The sequence below is a fragment of the Panicum hallii genome, chromosome 3 (genome assembly GCF_002211085.1).
Source record: "Panicum hallii strain FIL2 chromosome 3, PHallii_v3.1, whole genome shotgun sequence".
Taxonomy (NCBI): Eukaryota; Viridiplantae; Streptophyta; class Magnoliopsida; order Poales; family Poaceae; genus Panicum; species Panicum hallii.
In genome coordinates this window covers 15956999-15973290 of record NC_038044.1, presented here as the reverse complement: position 1 = coordinate 15973290, position 16292 = coordinate 15956999, and the positions used below count along the sequence as shown (strand labels likewise).

The 16292-nt window shown below is 44.2% G+C and overlaps 1 protein-coding gene and 1 pseudogene across 2 annotated transcripts; one reads left to right on the top strand and one right to left on the bottom strand.

The window, feature by feature from the left end:
* The first annotated feature begins 696 nt into the window (after window positions 1-696).
* On the top strand, window positions 697-3180 carry LOC112887963 (CTD nuclear envelope phosphatase 1 homolog). Of its 2 annotated transcripts, none has more exons than XM_025954266.1 (6): window positions 697-1074; window positions 1479-1607; window positions 1692-1833; window positions 1920-2001; window positions 2449-2602; window positions 2692-3180. In XM_025954266.1, exons 1-6 carry the CDS (start codon window positions 751-753, stop codon window positions 2824-2826), a joined length of 966 nt encoding a protein of 321 aa, XP_025810051.1. In that variant the 5' UTR covers window positions 697-750; the 3' UTR covers window positions 2827-3180. The 2 variants fall into 2 exon arrangements, with proteins under 2 accessions (XP_025810051.1, XP_025810052.1); XM_025954267.1 differs by having other exon boundaries at window positions 698-1074; window positions 1713-1833.
* Window positions 3181-3395: 215 nt separating this feature from the next.
* On the bottom strand, window positions 3396-16020 carry LOC112887964 (annotated as a pseudogene).
* Between the last annotated feature and the right edge of the window lie 272 nt (window positions 16021-16292).

Below are 16292 nucleotides of genomic sequence, written 5' to 3'. Positions count from 1 at the left end.
GGCTCCCCTTCATTTGGCTCGCATATTTACTTTCAAATCCTCTTTTTACTGTTTCCTTTTGAAACTAGAACTATAAATTAACCAGAGCGAATGGGATCGTAAAAAAATATTGTTTGTATTGTTTTGTTTTTTTCTAAAAGAAATGCATTGTTTTGTTGTATGTTAGTACATATGGTAAGGGGGCAAAGCTACATACACTGGTTCAGAGTAGACATCCTTGTGAACAGGTAGAGCAACTACTCATCCTAAATGGCAACAAACACATACTCCGTTGGTGACATTATTATCTGTACAATGAAGATCCAATTCTTCTGAGAGGTCTGCTCATTGTCCAAAAATGTCTATTATTTAGATGAGATCGTTGGTGGTAGTATTACTATTTACCTGTATAATGGAGTTGCTAATCATTCGAAGAGGTGTATATATTACATATATGAGTTCAACTGTGCCGCTTCAAATTTTTTTAAAAAATCAACCGTAATGTGATTTGTAACAAATTTTCAGATCTAGCAATTCCGGCGTTATTTTTTTATGAATATATCAACGTATATTTCTCTCGTATACGAATAAATGGCTATTTTTTATAACGGTGTCAATTTCTTTTTGAAATTTTCAGCCGTGTGAAACGACACCAGCTCTGGACGAGGCGGGATTTTGTCGTCTTAACTCGGCTGTCACAGATTTCACCGTTCCGTTTCCGACTAGGGAAGCGGCCCCACACAAAGGAAATACTGAGCAGGCGACCTGTGCATGATTGCTTCCTCCCCGCTCCGCCCTCCCGGCTCCAGAAAGATGTCGGCGGCGACGGAGGTGGCGCCGGTTCAGCAGCGAGGCCATGCGGCGGCGGCGGTTTGGCGGGCGGTGTCGGGGTGGCTCGGTCTGCTCTTCCAGATCCTGCTCCGGATCGTCCGCGGCACGCCCTCATCCTGGGCGCAGCTGCTCTCCTTCGTCGGCCTCCGCCACCCGCTCCTCCCAGTCGCCGCCCAGGCGCAACCGTCGCCTGAGGTGGCCTTTGTGCAGCTCCCCTCAGAGGCCCCAGCTGACGCCTCGCCTCCGCCGCTCCGGCGGCTCACGGTACGGACCTCCATGCTTTGTCCTTCTGGTCACGCGAAATGATGTTGACTTCGGTAGTTTGGGGAGGTCAAGGATCGGTTTGAAATTTGGAATTATGAGGTTATTCGTAAGAATGAACTGCGGGTTAAATGGATATGGTTTTGTAGCTGGATTCGTGTGGGCGCAGGGCACTACCGAGTTGAATGGTAAAAACTGAAAGTTGTGATCATTACTTACACAGATTTTCAGCAAGTTCAGTTTTGAGATTTGATGTGTGTTATGATTTGTTTGGAAAGGCTCCTGACTAACTGGTTGGTACTAACATGATTCTAGGCTATAATTTTCGATAGTTTGTTAGCTGTTTGCCAATTATAGTTATCATCATCAAGGCTGCTTGAGTGAATTTCCTTTGATACCTGCTTCAGGTGGTGCTTGATTTAGACGAAACTCTAATTTGCGCGTATGAATCATCTAGCCTTCCTGCTAGTCTGCGCACCCAGGCTGTTGAAGCAGGATTGCATTGCTTTGACATGGAATGCACATCGCCTGAAAAGGCAAGTATAATGCAGTGTCATTTGTGCCTTTAAGCCTTTTGCTTATCTATTGCTGTTTTCAGTATAATTCTTAGAAGGGTACAGGATATGCTTCATGGTTTACAGGATGCTGAAGGAAGGCAGAGGGTAAATCGTGTAACTGTCTTTGAACGTCCTGGTTTGCATGAGTTTTTGCAGCGAACTAGCGAATTTGCTGACCTTGTTCTCTTTACAGCTGGTTTGGAAGGTTTGATCTTCTCAACTATTTGTATCTTTTGACAACAAGAGCAAAGTTAATTCCACCTCACGCCACTGATCTGTGCTCTTACCCAGGCTATGCAAAGCCTGTAGTTGACAGGATAGATGCTCACAACAGATTCATTCACCGTCTCTATCGTCCATCTACTGTTACTACGTAAGTTATCATTGGCATTTCCATAAGCTATTAGTGATGGGTTGTTCTGTTTTTTGAGGTTTCTTACTCTTAAAATAGTAAAATGTGGCCTCAACTGCATTCAATTGGTGGGTAAGTTTCAAGTAGAAATTTACAATTCACAAGTGATTCTGCAACAGCTTGACAGCACTCTGTTCATGCTGACGGAGATTCATCTTTTCTTTTGGTTTGCTGCTGACTTCACTACCTTATGTGGTTATGTTCTTGTTTATGAACACTTCATGTGAACCACTAATCTGGCTTTACTGATGCTTCCATTATCCGTCATGCCATGCTGATGGTAGTTTGCTTGTACTCTTGGCTTTTATACCAGTCTGATTGGACAAAGTACTTTTTCAGCGAGTTTTAGTCCTTTGTTGCATTAACTGACTGGTTCAGTCTTCTGATTCTGTATGTTTATAATTTCAGGGAATACAGAGAGCATGTTAAAGATCTTTCTTGTTTGTCCAAAGATTTCCGGAGAATTGTCCTTGTTGATAACAATCCATACAGTTTCTTATTGCAGCCATTGAATGGAATACCTTGTATTACATTTTCAGCTGCACAACCTGTTGATGATCAGGTATACTGACTAGCTACATCAATAATTATTTGACTCTACACTTAGAATTTCTAATGTTACTGATCCATTGACATGTTGTGAAATTTTAGCTTATGGGAACAATATTCCCACTTCTCAAGCACCTTTCTCTGGAAAAAGATGTTAGGCCTGCATTATATGAAACGTTTCACATGCCAGAGTGGTTCCAAGGACAAGGAATCCCACAAATTGAACAGGCAGTCTAGGAATTGTGAGCGATACATTGGATTATTGGAAGGCTCAAGACAGCCAAGCAACTTGTGAGAATGCTTGTACAATCTGTATAGATGCATGAAGAATCTGTTCAATGTGGAGTAACTGTGTTCAAGGGGAGGGAAAGAGAGAAAAATGAATTGTAATTTAGCAGAATTATAGGCCTTTATTGGTGATGTGATTCTTAATTTATCCTTGTATAGCACCTCTTTCTGTTTTTGTCAGTGACAGTTCGATGATCTAACAAATAGTTCCACGGACCTGAGGCAGTAAAGTTCTGGATGGTCTTATAAGGTCTTAATACAAGGAATAAACCAATGCTGTACAAGCATATAGATATGTGAGGGGAGAATATCTGTTTTTGCACAGTTTGTCATCTTTCATGAAGTAACTTTCATGGCAGGCCTTTTATCTTTTATTACGTCTTAGCAATTTGTCACCAAGCGAACGTAGCACATCGACAATTGAAACTTAAACACAAGAATTTGATTGATTATCTCCTGAATTGGATTAAATAAATCGTAGGTCAAGAACCACAAAATTCGATTAACTCAAGAACACATAAATTAGAACAGAGTAATGTCATAGGTATGTCAAAAAATACAGATACATAACGATTTATTTGGCTATAGTTGGATCAGTTACATCGTAGTACATGGCAACTGTACATATACAACAGGTAACTTTTCTCATATTTACATGCACGAACTAGCGTGTATCCACGATCAATTCACATTGCAAAATAGGGTTTCATTGCCAAGGATTGACCTGAAAAAAAAAATCCGACGAAGCCAAATCCTGCTCCAAAAGGAAACGTGTTGCTTCATGAGCCAAGTAACTTCAGAAACTGACCCTACTTGTGAGGAAAGAGGAGTAACTTCAGACACTGCCCCTATTTGTGAGGAAAGAGCTTGATTGGCAAGCTCAGCTATATACTACTGAAAGCCATCGGTGTTGCAATGCTTCAATGGCCGTTGGTCTCTTTCCGGGATTTATTTGCAGCAGGTACGACAGAAAATCAACAAACTTCTTGTCGGGGCATTGCAAGTGGCGCCGCAAAGATGATTTCTCTGGGATCAAATATTCCAACTGACCCGTCTCCTGATTTTTAACAGGAAATGGAATAAGAAAAATAAGTACTTCGCTGAATGAATTGTGCAAAGAACAAACAACTAAACATCTTATGCCAAAGATCTTCATAGTGATAGCAAACAAATTTTGCGTTTTAGGATAAGTGTAGGTTAAACTGTTGGGTTCTTCTGCACCTCAAAAACATACGCAGGATGGTGTACAACTTCAGTACAACTAACCGGGATACTAATGCATACTGACAAGGGACCCCAATCGAAGCAAACAGCAACTTATTTGATTATGTTTTAGGGGGTGTTTGGTTCCAGGGACTAAAGTTTAGTCCTCATCACATCGAATCTTCGGATACTAATTAGGAGGACTAAACATAAGGTAATTATAAAACTAATTACACAGATGGAGGCTAACTCGCGATACGAATCTATTAAGCCTAATTAATCCATCATTAGCACATGTTTACGATAACACCATATTGTCAAACTATGGACTAATTAGGCTTAATAGATTCATCTCGCAAATTAGTCTCCATTAGTTTTGTAATTAGTCTATGTTTAATACTCCTAATTAGTAATTAAACCTTCGATGTGACAGGGACTAAAGTTTAGTCCCTGCAATCAAACACCCCCCTAACCATTGAACCTGCGCTTGCAGACTAGATTATTAGCGATGAAGCAGAATTGAGAAGACCTCTTTTTTTAAGCGGATTGAGACTTGTTCCAAACAGTATCTCTTTGCTGTTGGTAATGTTACTTGGTACAACGTTAGCAGTTTTCTCAGGCACAGGTATTTGAGCTATCAGCTTTTACTTCTACATTACTCTAGGTTTTGTATATGGCATAAGAAAATTTAGAAAAAGTGCTGCAGCATAAATAAACCTCTACTACAAAGTAAATGTACTGCTGCTGGTATTTACCATGCCACGCATGTGGGACAGAGGTCCTTAATACTAAACAAAGACTAGGATTTTCAGGTCATATTGCAAAAAATTGACATGTACAACATCATATATTTGTTTTGAACTATAGTGCACATTCAAACTAAGTTATGTTGATAAACTTTGAATATAATCCACTAATTACCTCATTTTTGTGGAAAAGGTCATAATCATCTGTGAAGTACTTCTGTGTCTCCTGTCCCAACGCAAGCATTTCCATGTCAATTGGACCAATTGTCCCGATCATACGGGCAAGAATGATTGGTACTGATTCATTAGGAAAGAGCACCTGTAACATGATGAGAGGGTAGCAATCACATATGACTTCTTTCAAAAAGCAGGAGAGCATGGTCTCTCCTACTATTTGAATAGACACATTATCAAGACAATGATTCCCCATTATATGCGTTTTTAAACTTCAAGTATTTTTCAGATGTTTAATCATACACTTTTGGAACCCCAGGTTAGAGTCCTTTTCAACTTGAATTTGGGCGACTATTTCTTCTTAATGCAATGCCACCTAAGGTTCTAACAACATGTCAAGCACATATTGGTCTTCCCTGGATGAAGAGAGTAACTAAACAAGGTAACATAACACAACGAGAACATCAAATGCCAAAAGTTATTTACCACAGTAAATGCCAACACAATGACAAATTAGGTTGTGCTGAGTGCTGACAGCTATTTACCACAGTAGGGGCTTCTACTGACATCGCTTCAAAAAATGCTAACAGTTGCCAGAAGCAAGATAAGCTTAAAAGACAAGTAACGATTTAACTGTCAGCACAACCTTATTTATCATGTCAACTGGATTTTTTTAAGAATCATTTGAATTGCCTTTCACTGCATACAATATTTCAACCTGTTGAAAGTTCAATATAACACCAAACAAAATACAGAGTAGGAAATCAAGATGAAAACTTACTTCACCAGTGTATAGTTCAGCCAAGATGCAGCCAAGAGACCAAATGTCAATTTTTTTATCATATGGCAAACCCAGGATGACCTCAGGAGATCGGTAAGAACGTGACTGGATGTACATGTTTAAGTTGTCTGACATGAAGCAGCTGCTTCCAAGATCAATAACCTTGATTTCACATCTGCTGTAGCTCTTCAGAAGGATATTCTCTGGTTTCAGGTCACAGTGAACAATGTTTAAATGATGCAAGTACACCAAAGCCTGCAAGCATTGTCGAGCTATAGCCTGAAAGCAAGACAAAAGGCTCATATTTCAGTCAACCCTTTTTGTTTCCACCTAAAAAAATTAATAACGCTTAGAGTATCTATTCCAACATTTTAAAAACATATTCAGAGATAGTTGGTCAACAAAGACCGAAAAAAAAACTTTGTTTTACAGAAGTGCTCCCTCTGTTCCAAAATGTTAGAGATTTTAGTTTTGCCCTAAGTCAAACTTCTCTAGCTTTAACCAAGTTTATAGAAAAAGAAACCTACATCTACAACATCAAATCAGTTTCACTAAATCCACAACAAAGTATGTCTTGGTAGTGCATTTATTTGATATTGTAGATGCTCATATGTTTTTTCTATAAACTTGGTCTAAGTTAGAGAAGTTTGACTTTGGATAGAACTAAAACCACTCACATTTTGGAACGGAGGGAGTAGGGTATTACATGGTTAGCTATAAATGCATTTTCTGATTACTTGAATTTTAACAATCAGAATTCACAAAATTATTAACTGATCCATATGACAGTTGTATGGAATTATTTGATCACAAAACAGTCACACATACCTGTATTCTGGGCAATGAAAAGTATACCTCATCACCAGATTCCTGGTTGTATTTCTGAAACTCATACAGATTCGCGCGTAGTAATTCAGTGACAATGAAGAGATGTTCCTGTCGAATTGTATTACCGTCAGCATTTTGCAAGTTAAAAAATGAGCTCCGATAACATCAAACAGGGAAAATATTGAAGTGTACGTCACGAACAGGAAAAGAACTTGCATTATTAATGAATCCTTATGACTTTGAATGAATCCACCTGAAGAGCAATATGACTGTACGATGAATTCAATGTAAAACAAAGCAAAAGGCTTAGTTCACTGAATTTGTGCATTACACACCTGAAAGTAGAAGTAATCATAGAGACGAAGTATGTGATGGTCATCATCTGGGTCATACTTATTGACAAACTTAAGGAGCTTTATCTCATCCAAGCTCTGGTCAAAGAAATCCTTATCATTTTTTATTATTTTAAGACATACATCAACTCCAGTTCGAAGATCGTGTGCACGTACAACCTTGCTGAATGCAGCAGAACCAAGATACTCAGTGACACGATATCTTCCGGCTATAACTGAATCCATGACAATAGGGAATTCTTTGTTTTCCTCAAAGCCAGTCCTGCAGTAGACACCTATAGCATGAGCATACAATATCCCTAGAATTATTTGGCCACAGAAGAAAATAAGAAAGGTATTTGATGGTGAACCTGTTCTTCCGGTGGAAAATTTTCAAGTCAAATACCTCATACTCCTGATGAAACCTAGAGAATGCAGGATCAACTTTTGAATCTTCCTGGATTTTGTGAATACTAGAGTTTTGAACATTTGTATCTGCTGTGACGAAATCTTCCACCCCATAAACATCTAAAGGGTCACTGCTCTCAGGAAAAGGATGTATGCTGTAGCTATCTTTTAGAAATTCTTCGGCATCAGCAATTTCCTCATTTGTTACCATGCGAACATCAAGTTTTTCATTGCCTCTGAAGTCATGTTCAAGCCCAGTATCTGCTAAAGATAATTACAGTTAAAATAAAATCATTTTGTCAAGCAAAAAATAAAAATAAAAATCCTTGAGGTTGGATAAGTGAACGATGAATTTCAGAGTTACAAAGGCATACAAATCTGGAATAAGAAGCAAAATTGCATCATGACATGCAGAACTAGATTCAAGCTTGCTTTGTTGTGATTATATCCACTGGTGTGGAATTTGAGCAGTGATTCTAAATTAAATGCACCATCATGAACCCTGAACTTGATGCCAAACAAAGTTGGATTTACTTATATTTTGAGACGCGTGAAGCAGAATGGTAGCCAGGAATTAGTGAAAAATCCAATTCTTAAGAGAAAAGGTGATCCAATTACAAAGTCATGAAGTGGGTTCCTTCTAAATTTGCTCGAATATTTCGTGAAATGCAAGAAATGAAACTTAACAAAAGGAAAGAGATCAGAACAACTTACTCTCAAGAGCATCTGCATCAGCCAAGTATGGAGTAAGCATTTGAAGCTCCTTCTCCAGAGCACTAAGATCCAACCCATCGCCTTCTGCTTTCTTGAAATCCACTAAGCTATCGCTAGCATCATCAAATGCGTTCAGCCTGAACCGGAATGCTTCTGCCACACACTCATCGAGCAGTTCCGTATGGTCGTCCATGATCTGATACCTCCCATAAACAGCAGAGCAAGAATCTCTCACCAACTCCTCATCATTCTTCTTTACCCCGTAGCAGCAACCACATGGCGGTGACGAGCACGCATTCACCTCTGCGCACCCATCGGAATCCGCAATGCGGTCTCTGTGTACGTGCCTGTGGCCGCAGCCATCACTAAGCTCCCGCATCTCACTCCGCTGCAAGCTGACGTCAGGACCAACAATGAACTTGTCCTCCCCTTCGCTGCCTTCGCTCTCCGGCTTGCTGTGTAAGAGGTGGTTGTCGTAGAGCCAGTTGTCAGCAAAGGGATCGGTGGTGTCGTACTCGCGCGCCGTGCCGAACTCGGACGCCTCGGACGGAGCGCGCGGCGGCGACCACAGCCCGGACGGGTTCAGCGTTTCTGATCCCCGACCGAGCCAAGCAAAACCGACTAGAATTAGAATTAGGATCATAAGTAAACAAACTAAGAGCAAGCAGCATCCGTCATCCGATCACGCGTGGTATGGAGTTTGGGAGCATTGTCACGTTGGGGAAAATCACTGTCGCAAGCATGAGGTACCTGAGGGCGTGGAGCGCATGCTGACGAAGCTATCGGAGGAGCTGGAGCACGGGCTGGCGATCGCGCCGCTGCCGCCGCACGAGGCCCGCAGCCGCAGCTGCGGGAGCTGGGGGCCATCGAATCCGGAGGCGAGCTCAGCGGCCCCGAAGGCAGAGGAGGCTGCGCGCGCGAAGCTGTGCTCCCCGCGGAAGCCCGCCACGGCCCCCTCCGCGGCAGGCGCCGACATGGCTGGGACTGGGTGCGTCAAGCTCGCGGCCGCTCAGCCCACACCGCCGCTGCCATTTGAAGCGAAGCGAGGCGAGGGCGAAGCAAGCGGGCGGGCGCAGCGAGCCAGCGACAATGAGGGAGACGCTGGGCGGGGCGGCGGGCGGCGCGGCACGGGATCCAATCCAACGGCGCGTGTGGCTCTGGCCTCTGGATGCTGGGACCCGCCGCGCTCCGAGTAGCCTTCGACGACGCAGGCGGCAGGCCCAGCCGTCGGCGCCCGCGGGGATCCGGGGGCGGGGCGGGGCGTCGCTGTCGCGTGGCGATGCGGTGGGTGGTCGGGGAGGTGGGGAGTGGAGTCCGATGTGGAGTGCCGCCATTATTGTCGGTCGCTGCCGCGCGGGCCCGCAGCATACCTGGACGCCGTCCTCCTCGCGCTGCTTCGCTGGGGGGGAGTGTGGTGGGGATCCTCTGCGCGGCTGCCGGGCCGGCGGCGTGCCCGTGAGTACACCGCGACAGCCAAACGCTACGGGCTGGTGCCGCTGGCGTCGGATCCCAACAACAGAAGAGGACACCAGATCTGCCGAGGCAGGCGGCTTCGTACAACCTGCATCGATTTGCTGTACAATGTACATGGCGCATCACGCTCTGTAACTGTAAACACATACATTCAAAATTTCAAACGATATCAGTTGCTGCATTTGTGATCGATTCGGCCAAGCCGACATTTAAGGGCTGTTTGAATGGACGGGACTAAACTTCAGTCCCCGCCACATCGGATGTTTGACACTAATTAGAAATATTAAATATAGGTTAATTATAAAATTAATTGTATAAATGGAGGCTAATTCACGGGACAAATCCATTAAACCTAATTAGTTCATAATTTGATCATGTTATGCTACAGTAAATATATGTTAATGATGGATTAATTAGACTTAATAGATTCGTCTCGTGAATTAACCTCCATTTATGCAATTCGTTTTGTAATTAACTTTTATTAAGTACTTCTAATTAGTATCCAAACATCCGATGTGATGGGACTAAATTTTAGTCCGGCGGATCCAAATAGGTAGTTAGAACATAAGAAGTGTCCATGGCTGCTGAGTTTCAATCTGAAATCAATGGTTTTCATGGTACGGTATCGTGTTCAGCCATGGGTGCTCGGTTCAGACTTGAACTAGAAATGTGGTCGCTGGGTGAAGCACCACCAGTCCACAAGGATTGTAGGCGCACTCTCACGCCGGACTAGAGAACTTCGTTGTCACGGTGGTTGGTCTTGGAGATGACAGGGGATTTGGCGCTCCCTTTCTCTGTCATCGAACTGCTAGCTTAACTACTAGATTGACGCCTAATTATGCACGCGTCGCGTTTATACCTGTGATAATTTAATGCGGAGGGTATTTAGTTGGCACAGCGCACAGGTGTCCATAGGATCATACCGAGAAAGCATTTAGAATAAGATGGATGAACATGCAAACAGTTCACTCTCGGTCCCGCATCACGACGGCGAGCTACTTACTACTCCTAACTAACACCTGTTGCATTTCCAGCCGGTTCTTGATCTCCTCTTTTGATCACGTGATTTCTTTTATCGCATGATCAAAGCAATGAATGGTAGTCTGGTGGATCTGGGTAGCGTCAGGTACTCCACCACAAACCCAAACTGCCAAACACATTGGAAATGGAAAGGGAAAGGGTAGTTAGTGGTAATGGTAGTGGCAGACGGTGTCTGATTCTCGTGTGGCATTGCTGTATCTTCCCCAAGCCATTGCCTGAAAAGCGAATGCGATCGGAGAGGCTCCTCTCACGAGCTTCACCTCACCAAACCACAGGGAATCCTGATCCAGATCTTCTTTCCTGTTTCTAAAGGCTTCTTCGTCCAGTTCTGGTACCATATGAAAAAAAATGGCGCCAGACAATTTGCCGTAAATGCAAAGATAACAGCATCCATACCGTAGCACTGTGCCACTGTATACGGAATGTAGACTTGCAAGTTGCATAATGTTCTTTTCTTCTGACGGCATGCTGTAATGGTATTGTTGAAGCTGCAAGTAATCATTGCTTACATGCTATCTCTTCTTAGAACAGTGCATCAAAAACTGCTGTCCCAGGCTCCCAGTCCCATGAAACAGAGTTAGGTTTAAGCTCCAGCAAACACTTCAGATTGAAAATAAGGCCTGCAGCTGAAAAGGAACCGACAACACAAAGTGCACCTGAGAGTTTCATATTTAGTTCATCTTCAGCTTTGTGTTTCATATCTAGTTCTTTACCAGTGCAATGAATCTACAATTCCAGTACACCAAAGCAGCAAATTGCATTCGAGATCAACAGCAAAACATTTTACAACACTTGAGCGTCAGGTACACCGGAGGAGATGGGCAGCAGGCAAGCAGGGGCGCATCGTTCAGCAGATGCTCCTCAGCGATACTGAAAAGGCTACTAATTACATGAGCGAACCAATCAGGGGGGGCTCCGCCTATCTAAATCCCAGACAAAATAATCATTAGCAAATGGGATGAGGGTTTTTTTAGTGGGCCCAAGGGGCAGACTATTTCTGCTTAGTGGGCCCGAGGGGCAGACTACAATGCTCGGAGGAGAGGAGCAACAGCTGCAAGCAGCAACCTCACTCATTACCCAGTTTTACAGACCCATCTTTTATAAGCTTTATGCTAAGGCTATTGAAGCGCCCTCTTGAATAATGCCTTGACGCCTTTCTCCAGTCCGTGCCAGTCTTCATCATTGCGACAAATTCTTCATAGCTAATTTTACCATCCTGCAGAAACAATAAAAGTTCTTGCACCTTTAAGGGATGAATAAGATTTAAAGGCAGTAGCTATCAAAGGAGGCTTCAGTGAATCATCACCTTATCCGTGTCAACCTCATGCAATATGTCATTGACCACATCCATGCTATCGGCTCCTCCATCCTCCACCAGGGCTTCCTGAAGCTCCTCAGGCTCAATGAAACCATTGCCATCCTTGTCAAAAAATAGGAAGGCCCGCCGAAGGTGCTCATCATTTGCCATCCTTTGCAAGTGAAGCGAGACAGCCAAAAATTCACCATAATCAAGTGCTCCTCTACCATTTGTATCCACCTATTATTCCAACCGCAAAGATTAGATACACGGTCAACATCTTCTCACTAATACTAGATAAAGCCAACTGGGTCACCTAAGTTCTCAAGTTCACACTCAAATTGAAAAAATATGGCCTTAAATGGATCCAAGCAACTAAGGAAAAAAATAAAGGTTTAAATAATATTTAAGCTAATACATTTTTTTAGATAAAGGAAAAGGTTCCGGCCTTTTTGCATCATGATGCATACAGCCACCGTCACATTATTACATTATCCAAAATCATAAGTGTGGATGGGGTAAAACAATGTAGCAAACTATACGACATCAAACACATAGCCTACTGAATAAATAAATCAATTAGTTCAGTGACATGTCAGCTATGAGGCACCCTGGTTCTTTTCTCGAACGCAGGCACCCTGGCTCTAACTGCTTTCAAAAATTGTACAAAACAAGTATCGCAAACAGGTCCTTCAGGGAAATGGGGTTAAATGTTTCATTATGTCCTTAATGACATATTGTTAACCTCCACAGTCCCAAGGACAAAGTACTGAAGAAAAGGCAAACCGTTTGCACCACCTGCCCACCTGGCACAACTATAAGTTTATAACTAACTTGCTGGTTCCATGGAACACTAACAGTCCAACATACTAGACATCAAAGGTAGCAGAAACCATGTGATTCAGATCAACTACAACTGAAAAAAAGTGAATCGATTGAATAGAAAGTACTTACAGCTTCGATAAGCATTTGCACTTCAGATTCTGCAAGATGGGAACCGAATTTTGCGATCCCGTTCTTCAACTCTTCGTAAGAGACTATACCATCATTATCGGTATCCATCACTTTGAACATATCTTTTATGTCCTCAACCTCTTCAGCAGACAAGTGATCAGCAATCACCTATTAAAGTACCACTTTCTGTCAGTAAGGCAAATGTTTCCATGGTAGCTTGAGAAAGAACGCAGTAAAGTGTACTGAATCAGTTTTATGAGCAAGAAAGGTTTCTAACCCTTAGAGCTCTTCTTTTGAATCTGTTCATCCTTGAAAACTGTTTCAACCTTGACTTTACGATGTCTCCAAGAGGAACATTTGGAGCTTTCTTAGCATTTTGTAGCCAGGGATGCTCTGCGATAAGAGCAAAAAAAAGGGGGGCATGAGCGCTATATTGAAAGAAGTCAAAACCTTATATCTGCCTGAAGGAAAAATGGGGGAACAAAACGGGATGATGCCTAGTAACACATGCCTCATGCCAGATGGACTTTGAACATTATCTAAGATCTCTAACTCATAGTTATCTAAGATCTCTAATAATGTTTCCAAGGTGCATTGAGAATAATAGCAATAACATGTTTCCAAGGTTGCAAAAAATGAAGAAATTTGGTGGCACATGATTCATTCGGGTATTTGCCATGTCTGGAACATCTTTTCTTAGATAAACAGCAACCGTCTTTTACAAGCTTTTCCTTTAAGAATCAAAGTCTGCAAGTAACTGCCGTCTGGCGCTTGCCATGGGGCACAAAAACAAAATATGTCTACCTCCAAACACTGTCTTGAATTAAGGGTTAAACTAAAACATTTGCTTTCTCTGTTTACTTAGATTTTGATCCATCCATTTTTCATTTCTGAATTCACTGATCACTTCTACAATCAAATCATTACGCAACTGTATCTAGCCAGATTATCTAAGCAGTAAGCAGGTAGTTAACACACTTGGAAGTCAGAAAGATAGCAGAAACTGTAGTTGGACCAACTATGGGAACATGGATTTAGACTAGAACAGGCAGAAGTTTTATTAGATGTATTGAGCCCTTCAACTGAACACATCTGATGCAATGTGCCGATGTAGTACTGTGAAAAAAAAGGCACGATATACAACCTACCAAGAACTTGTTTTGCCGTTAGCCTGAGTTTTGGATCAGGCTGAAGCATCTGTCGAACAAGATCTTTAGCATTATCTGAAACATTGGGCCAGGGTTCTCGCTTAAAATCTATATTTCCCCGAAGAATAGCTTGTGCGACTCCTTGTTCAGTCTCTGCAAAATTTGCATGGTCAGATCATTTGCACAAGATTAACACTGAAGGACAGAAGGTTCTCAGAAATGAAAGCCCTTTACCAGCCCAAAATGGGGGAACACCACATAGCAGAATATACAAGATAACACCAGCACTCCATATGTCTATTTCAGGACCATAGTTCCTCTTCAGGACTTCAGGAGCCATGTAGTAGGGACTTCCCACAATTTCCGAAAACTTTTCACCTGAAAAGGAAAACAGTGCCTTCATAAATTGGGACAAATACCACACATAAAGAAAATGAAAGGCACACAGCACAAGATAAATAAATTAGATCATTAAACCATAACCAAATTCCACCACATCCACATAGTGCAGTGGAAAGTTTGCACCAAAATGGTCTTTGTGACTGTCGATGATAATTTACAGAAATTGGCAAGATAATTGCATTGCAGCCAAAGTAAGGGATCATTCGTTTAGGAGATAATGAGTTACCTGTGAGTACTGCTAAGTTTAACGGAAGTTGCTTGAATCATGTATCCAAATTCGTATTATTGTTGTGCAGAATCTTAGTTTCCCAAAATAACTGAATTTTCAGTTGTACCTGAATAAGCAGCATACAAGTCTATGTACTGATTGCGAGACAAGTCAGCTATGTTGGGCAACAGCTTGGTGACGTATGCTCCAACTAATTATTTCCAAATTCTAAAAATAGCAGTGAGGCAATGAGCCAACAGGTCAACCTAGCTCCTAGATTCGAATCTCTGAGCTCACCACACATTCAGCAATAAAGCTATCAAACATGCCTTCAGAAGCAACAGCAACAAGTTACATTGAACTGTTAAGTGCTGTCATGTCCAATATCACAACTTGTTCCAAAAAGTAAATCTAAACCAGTCCTAACGTTAGGCTTACAGCAGAAGAGAAACACCAATTTCGCCTCAGATTACGCAAGCACGAGAAAGCAATTAGCTACAGCAACGACCACTACCGACGACCAAACCCACGGATCCAGCCGGAATCCACGAAAAGAAGTCCAAAATTGCGGCCAGCAGTTCGCCCAAATCAGGGACGGATCTCGGTGGCGGGAGCTTACCAGGCTTGAAGAAGATGGAGAGGCCGAAGTCGATGGCCTTGAGCGGTGAGTTCTCCTTCTTATTGGCGAAGAGGAAGTTCTCGGGCTTGAGGTCCCGGTGGATCACGCCGTGGCGGTGGCAGAGCTGCACGACCTCGACGATGGTGCGCGTGACCGCGGCCGCCGCGCGCTCCGTGTAGTGGCCCCTGGCCACGATGCGGTCGAACAGCTCCCCACCCTCGCAGAGCTCCATGACGAGGTGCACGGCGCCCTCGTCCTCGCACGCCTCCCGCAGCGACACGATGCTGGGGCTCTTGGGCAGGTGCCGCATGATGGCCACCTCCCGGCGCACGTCCTCCACGTCCACGGGCGTCCGCAGCTTCCGCTTCGAGATCGACTTGCAGGCCAGTAGCTCCCGCGTGCCCCGGTCCATGCACAGGTACGTCACCCCGAACTCGCCGCGACCCAGCTCCCGGTCCAGGGCGTACTTCTCCTCGATCCCGGCGCCCACGTCGCACCCGTCCTCCCCGAGCACCGACAGCCGCTTCTTCTCCCCGCCGCCGCCGCCGCCCGCGCCGCCCCCGGCGCCGTTCCGCGCCTGGTGGGGCTTCTTCTTCCCGCCGGCGGAGGCCGGGAAGTGCGACGACTTGACGTCCTCCCGCGCGGCGGCGGCCGGCGAGCGGCAGCAGTTGCCCATGGCTGCCGCGCGAGATCGGGAGTGGGGGCACTAGGGTTTGCGCGGCATTGGGCACTGTGCGAGTGGGGGAGGAGGGGAGGGAGGGAGGAGGGGGCTAGAGAGAGAGGCACGAGCAGCTAGAGAGGGGCGAGGCGAGGCGAGGCGAGGCGAGGCCGAGACGGGACGAGGCGTGGCCAGGCTACCAGCGAGACCTGTGTCGGGTATAACGGTAAGGACGAGGCGTGGGGGATGGGTTTCGGGGGACGCGTAGCGCGGCAGTTTGGGCGACGTCGTGCTGCTCTCACTCCTCTCAAGAGCCCGACGGGTCGCTGGAATGTGGGCCCGGGCGTCGGGTCTGGCTATTTGGCGGGGGTTCGGGAGTGGTGGGCCCCGCAGTCGCCGCGGAGTTTGACTGGGTCCGGGGACGGACTA